Source organism: Rhinopithecus bieti, unplaced genomic scaffold, assembly GCF_001698545.2.
Source record: "Rhinopithecus bieti isolate Rb0 unplaced genomic scaffold, ASM169854v2 scaffold_3734, whole genome shotgun sequence".
Taxonomy (NCBI): Eukaryota; Metazoa; Chordata; class Mammalia; order Primates; family Cercopithecidae; genus Rhinopithecus; species Rhinopithecus bieti.
This window is the reverse complement of record NW_016804423.1, coordinates 1,167,508-1,174,489: the sequence shown is the minus strand read 5'-3', so window position 1 is coordinate 1,174,489 and position 6,982 is coordinate 1,167,508. Positions and strand designations below refer to the sequence as shown.

General features: G+C 38.9%; 1 protein-coding gene across 1 annotated transcript; it reads left to right on the top strand.

Moving 5' to 3' along the window:
* LIG4 (DNA ligase 4) lies at positions 1-6,976 on the top strand. Its single transcript, XM_017868188.1, is given in 4 exon segments — positions 1-43; positions 616-746; positions 4,009-4,209; positions 4,211-6,976. Coding segments are annotated over 2 exon segments (2,733 nt in total). The 5' UTR covers positions 1-43; positions 616-746; positions 4,009-4,036; the 3' UTR covers positions 6,771-6,976.
* The last annotated feature ends 6 nt before the right edge of the window (positions 6,977-6,982 follow it).

The window sequence follows — 6,982 nt, the reverse complement described above, 5'->3', positions numbered from 1 at the left end:
GCCAGCTTCCGGCTTAGCGGCTGAGCCTCAGGGTTGACGTTAGGTGGGAAGTGTGTGGGGTGGCAGGTGGGGGTTGGGGGGGAAGTTGGCATGGGGTGGGGAATGAGATGTGGCAGGTTGGGGGTGTGGAGGGAGTCAAGTGAGTCACAGCAAAGGCGGCCCGGAAGTCCTTGGTTGGGGGCAGCCAGACCGGGGGGGAGGGTCTGTGGGGCGTCAGGCGGCGTGGGTCTGTTGGGACGATCCCCAAAAGGGTTGGGACTCTGTAAGGGTGTCCCCAGGGGGGTTTGTGGTCTGTGGTGCGTCAGGCCGGGGGATCTGTGGGGCGGCCAGGTAGGGGGTTGTTTCGGGGCGGGTTCCTGTTGGCGGCAAGGAGGGGGAGGGGGAAGGTCTGGGGAGTCAGGCCAGAGGGTACTGCAGGGGTCTGTGGGGCGTCAGGCGGGGGTCGGTGTATGAGGCGGCAAGCAGGGCGTTTGTGCAGCGGCAGGTGATGAGGGTTGCCGAGTTCACAGCGCTGTAGACTGCGCCGCATTAGAAGCCTGGCCTCTTGATGCTGTGCTCTTATCTAGACCCAAACCCCAGGTCGTGGGACGATTTCTCCCATTTTTGACTCCCTAGAACTGTGTTGCCTGCTTTACCTGCGTACATGCTGATGCTTTCTCATGGCAACCCCGCAGGAAACCATCCAGATCTCATTTTACAGCTGGGATTCCCTGGTTCACGGAGGTAACGGAGCTTGCCGAGGCCAGGTATTCACTGGGAATCCGTTAAGTGTTGGGGAGAGTAGGGGAAACGGGCAGAGAAATGATGTAGACTCCCTCGGGATTTTCCATTTTCCGAGAGGGTACAGGGGGCATTGGAGCGGGAGAGACTTTGGGCTTGGAGGGAATTACTTTATTTCTTTTCTTACACTTGGTTTTTCTTTAACTTTTGGGATCCCAAAGCCCTTCTAGCCTCTTTGTCCGCTCATTTCTTTCTGCTGAGATTATCCCAAATTGTCACTAAGTGCTGTGGAAGATAGACAACTGTAAACCCTTTGTTTCCTAGGGAAACACAGCTTGTCAAGGGTTGCGTGAAGGATACTTCAGTTGTATTAGTCACTTTCTCCTTTTTTTCCTCTGCCTTTTTTAAGTGCAATAACATAGCACTTAATCACCTTCCATAGTCTCTTACTTCTGAGTAAAACCTGCCGGTTTGTTTTCATGTGTCACTTCAGGACAATTTAGTCAGCAACTGAATGAATGATGAATCGTTATTGTGTACTAATTGCTTGCATTCATACTCCTGGAAGCTTTGCTTATTGTTAAAGAGTGAAGCTTATTCCCACCTTTTTATCTCCTTAGTATTTTACGATATTTGTATTTTAAATGTTGCTTGGATCAGCAAGCATTATAGTATTAAAATTATCAAGACTTACTACTTTTTAAAGCACATTTTGTAGGTTATCTGATCGTATCTTCATTCTAATTTCTAAATAATTTTTAACCCCATTTTATACTTTAGGAAACAGAAGCTTAGAGAAATTAAGTAATTGCCCAGTATCACACAGCTGTTAAATGTTACTATCCACATTTGAACTCAGATTTATTAGAGTCCGAAACCTGAGCCATAACCAGGAACCTCCTCATTTGTCTTATTGCAAAAGGAATGAATCAGCTAAAATCCTCAGCATCCAAAAAATAAAATTAGTATGTAAAAATGAATGCAAGGCCTAATCTTTGACTTTGTATGCCATTGTAATGAGCAAAAATACTTATGCTAGTTTATAGCAATTTTGGAATCCTTGTTATCTGTGTAGCCATTTTAGGATACATGTGTATCCACACCATTACCTACATTTTGTCATTATAAAGTAATTTAAGTCCTTGCCTGCGATTTGTTGAGCAAAACTTTAACTTTGAGACCATATAGAATCTATAGATACATGTGTAGAAACTATATACCAATATTTGAACATTAAAGAAATATTAACCTACTTCATTTTACATAGTTTATATAGAAATTGTAGATCTAGCATTGTGTACTGTGATGTACTCCCTTGAGGGGGCATATTTTGAGAGATAGGGCAGTGAACATACATAACCAGGTGTTACAGTCAGTTATGCAAACCAGATTCAGAGAGAGGAAACAACAGTATATTCAAAGATAAAAGTTTCAGAGAAGTGGTCTCTCATGGGTTTATCCCTTGATCTAACCTACTCAGTAGAAGTTGGGTTTCTTTTGTCAGAAATTAGACTGAGAAGTGCAGCTTTTTTCTCTATTCTCAAATGGCTGTTGTGAACCATTGCCAGGGCAGTCAGAGCTCCTGAATATTTTTAACCAAACTGAATCTCACCCACTGTGCGTCTGCGTGTGTGTGTGAGTGTGTGGTATGTAACCAGACCATAGCTTTCCCTAGTGTGCTTATCCAGGAGTTAACTCTAGGTGTTCAGTAATTCATTCAGCAAACTTCCTACATAGTCTGCCACTAGTAGCACAAATTACAGCACAATTTCTGGCCTCTAGAGACTGACAGTATAGTAAATGTAGTATTGTAATTAGCCATTTGATTTATTTTACTGGATACTAGATAATGTAGCCTTGTGCATGTGTGTGTGGCTCATTTGTTTGCTGTGATGGAGAATTGGAAGATGGGGAGTCACATGTTCTCTGCAATGTAATAGATCTCCCCACTCCCAGTAAAACTCTGACTCCACTGCCTGAGATACATGGTGTGCCAGGAGGTGTCTGAAACCACAGGATAAAACATAGTTTCTATTCATGGAGCATACATTTTACTTGAAATCTATTTTTGGAAAAGGTATTTTAACATTACATAGTTTAAACCATATTAAAATTAATGTATTTATCTTCCAGTAGAATTTGTATGAATATTTAAAACTAAAGAAATTTACACTTGTGAAATTTTAGGAAATATTCTTGCCCTAACTCAGCAAGGTACCCATTATTTCTTCTCTGACTTTAGCAGATACTTTAGGGAAAAGCTCTCCCCTCAGGACATTTTACGTTTGTTTTATTTTGTTAAAGCACCTGAGCACTTGACATTTTATTATACTCAGTTTCCATTGCACTCCCCCCAACCTTTATTTTCTTTTTCTTTCTTTCTTTCTTTCTTTCTTTTTTTTTTTTTTTTTTACAGAATATATGTTCTTTTAAAGCAGAAACATGCGGTATTTTCCCCTGGCATGGTGTATGTAGCACATTTCATATGTAGTCATTAAATACTTAGGGAATAACTGGCCTGGAAATATGAAAAAAATAAGCATACTAATAAATTTATACTTATAAGACAGTAAGTAACTATGGTAAAATAGATAAAGTGAGGATTTTATGGGTAGGGCATTTTGAGTTGGAATTGAATGCTGGTGTGATTTGGCATAGCTAGCAGTGAAGAAGTGAAAGGAAACATAGACATAGGCTTTGCTTGGCTGGAAGAAGAGGCTACCTGTGTTTTCCTTTGTTTTGTTGTTTGATTAAGGGCCCTGCCTATGATTAGGATTTCTAGGAAGTCAAATTTCAATTCAGCAAATGAGTGATTTGTTATAAACATCTGTTTGAAGAAGTTCATTTCTGGTGCTATATGGTAATCTGACAGGGAAAGAAGAGACATACGTGAAGGGCCTTCCCTCAGAAGCTCAGAAGTGATGTGAATTAAGCCTGATAAGTTTTTTTGTCACCATTATTAGCAATATTTGTTTGTATTATGTGCTAAATAATTAACATATGGAATAATTGGAATGTAAGGAGAAAATTGAAATGATTTCTGTATTATAAATACAGGAAATAGCTATACAGCTGATGATACTTTTCATAGTAATTTCAAATTAGGGTTGAAACAAAATAGTTGTTATTAAATGCAGAGGTTGAAAAGATACATCATTTAGAGCATTGATCTATTTAGCAAACAATAAACATTTATTGTGATCTCAGTGATCATTGTAAGGTCTTTACATTAAATATTTAGTTGAATCTTATCTTTTACTTGAAGTTATTCTCTTTTTGCTTTACTAGTTAAACGAGAAGATTCATCACCGCTTTGATGGCTGCCTCACCAACTTCACAAACTGTTGCATCTCACGTTCCTTTTGCAGATTTGTGTTCAACTTTAGAACGAATACAGAAAAGTAGAGGACGTGCAGAAAAAATCAGACACTTCAGGGAATTTTTAGATTCTTGGAGAAAATTTCATGATGCTCTTCATAAGAACCAAAAGATGTCACAGACTCTTTTATCCAGCAATGAGACTAATTCTTCCTCAGCTAGAAAGAGAGAGAATGGCCTATGGAATTAAAGAAACTATGCTTGCTAAGCTTTATATTGAGTTGCTTAATTTACCTAGAGACGGAAAAGATGCCTTCAAACTTTTAAACTACAGAACACCCACTGGAACTCATGGAGATGCTGGAGACTTTGCATTGATTGCATATTTTGTGTTGAAGCCAAGATGTTTACAGAAAGGAAGTTTAACCATACAGCAAGTAAACGACCTTTTAGACTCAGTTGCCAGCAATAATTCTGCTAAAAGAAAAGACCTGGTAAAAAAGAGCCTTCTTCAACTTATAACTCAGAGTTCAGCACTTGAGCAAAAGTGGCTTATACGGATGATCATAAAGGATTTAAAGCTTGGTGTTAGTCAGCAAACTATCTTTTCTGTTTTTCATAATGATGCTGTTGAGTTACATAATGTCACTACAGATCTGGAAAAAGTCTGTAGGCAACTGCATGATCCTTCTGTAGGACTCAGTGATATTTCTATCACTTTATTTTCTGCCTTTAAACCAATGCTAGCTGCTATTGCAGATATTGAGCACATTGAGAAGGATATGAAACATCAGAGTTTCTACATAGAAACCAAGCTAGATGGTGAACGTATGCAAATGCACAAAGATGGAGATGTATATAAATATTTCTCCCGAAATGGATATAACTATACTGATCAGTTTGGTGCTTATCCTACTGAAGGTTCTCTTACCCCATTCATTCATAATGCATTCAAAACAGATATACAAATCTGTATTCTTGATGGTGAGATGATGGCCTATAATCCTAATACACAAACTTTCATGCAAAAGGGAATTAAGTTTGATATTAAAAGAATGGTAGAAGATTCTGATCTGCAAACTTGTTATTGTGTTTTTGATGTATTGATGGTTAATAATAAAAAGCTAGGGCATGAGACTCTGAGAAAGAGGTATGAAATTCTTAGTAGTATTTTTACACCAATTCCAGGTAGAATAGAAATAGTGCAGAAAACACAAGCTCATACTAAGAATGAAGTAATTGATGCACTGAATGAAGCAATAGATAAAAGAGAAGAGGGAATCATGATAAAACAACCTCTATCCATCTACAAGCCAGACAAAAGAGGTGAAGGGTGGTTAAAAATTAAACCAGAGTATGTCACTGGACTAATGGATGAATTGGACATTTTAATTGTTGGAGGATATTGGGGTAAAGGATCACGGGGTGGGATCATGTCTCATTTTTTGTGTGCAGTAGCAGAGAAGCCCCCTCCTGGTGAGAAGCCATCTGTGTTTCATACTCTCTCTCGTGTTGGCTCTGGCTGCACCATGAAAGAACTGTATGATCTGGGTTTGAAATTGGCCAAGTATTGGAAGCCTTTTCATAAAAAAGCTCCACCAAGTAGCATTTTATGTGGAACAGAGAAGCCAGAAGTGTACATTGAACCTTGTAATTCTGTCATTGTTCAGATTAAGGCAGCAGAGATTGTACCCAGTGATATGTATAAAACTGGCTGCACCTTGCGTTTTCCACGAATTGAGAAGATAAGAGATGACAAAGAATGGCATGAGTGCATGACCCTGGATGAGCTAGAACAACTTAGGGGGAAAGCATCTGGTAAGCTCGCATCTAAACACCTTTATGTAGGTGGTGATGATGGACCACAAGAAAAAAAGCGAAAAGCTGCTCCAAAGATGAAGAAAGTTATTGGAATTATTGAGCACTTAAAAGCACCTAACCTTACTAACGTTAACAAAATTTCTAATATATTTGAAGATGTGGAGTTTTGTGTTATGAGTGGAACAGATAGCCAGCCAAAGCCTGACCTGGAGAACAGAATTGCAGAACTTGGTGGTTATATAGTACAAAATCCAGGCCCAGACACGTACTGTGTAATTGCAGGGTCTAAGAACATCAGAGTGAAAAACATAATTTTGTCAGATAAACATGATGTTGTCAAGCCTGCATGGCTTTTAGAATGTTTTAAGACCAAAAGCTTTGTGCCGTGGCAGCCTCGCTTTATGATTCATATGTGCCCATCAACCAAAGAACATTTTGCCCGTGAATATGATTGCTATGGTGATAGTTATTTCGTTGATACAGACTTGAACCAACTGAAGGAAGTATTCTCAGGAATTAAAAATTCTTACGAGCAGACCCCTGCAGAAATGGCTTCTTTGATTGCTGATTTAGAATATCGATATTCCTGGGATTGCTCTCCTCTCAGTATGTTTCGACGCCACACTGTTTATTTGGACTTGTATGTTGTTATTAATGACCTGAGTACCAAAACTGAGGGGACAAGGTTAGCTATTAAAGCCTTGGAGCTTCGGTTTCATGGAGCAAAGGTAGTTTCTTGTTTAGCTGAGGGAGTGTCTCATGTAATCATTGGGGAAGATCATAGTCGTGTTGCAGATTTTAAAGCTTTTAGAAGAACTTTTAAGAGAAAGTTTAAAATCCTAAAAGAAAGTTGGGTAACTGATTCAATAGATAGGTGTGAATTACAAGAAGAAAACCAGTATTTGATTTAAAGCTAGGTTTCCTAGTGAGGAAAGCCTCTGATCTGGCAGACTCATTGCAGAAGGTGGTAATGATCAAATACTAAACTACATTTTATTTTGTATCTTAAAATCTATGCCTAAAAGTATCATTAGATATAGGAAAGCAATAATTTTAACTTTTAAGATTGAAAAGACAATAGCCCAAAAGCAAGAAAGAAAATTATCTTAAGAGTGTAGTATTT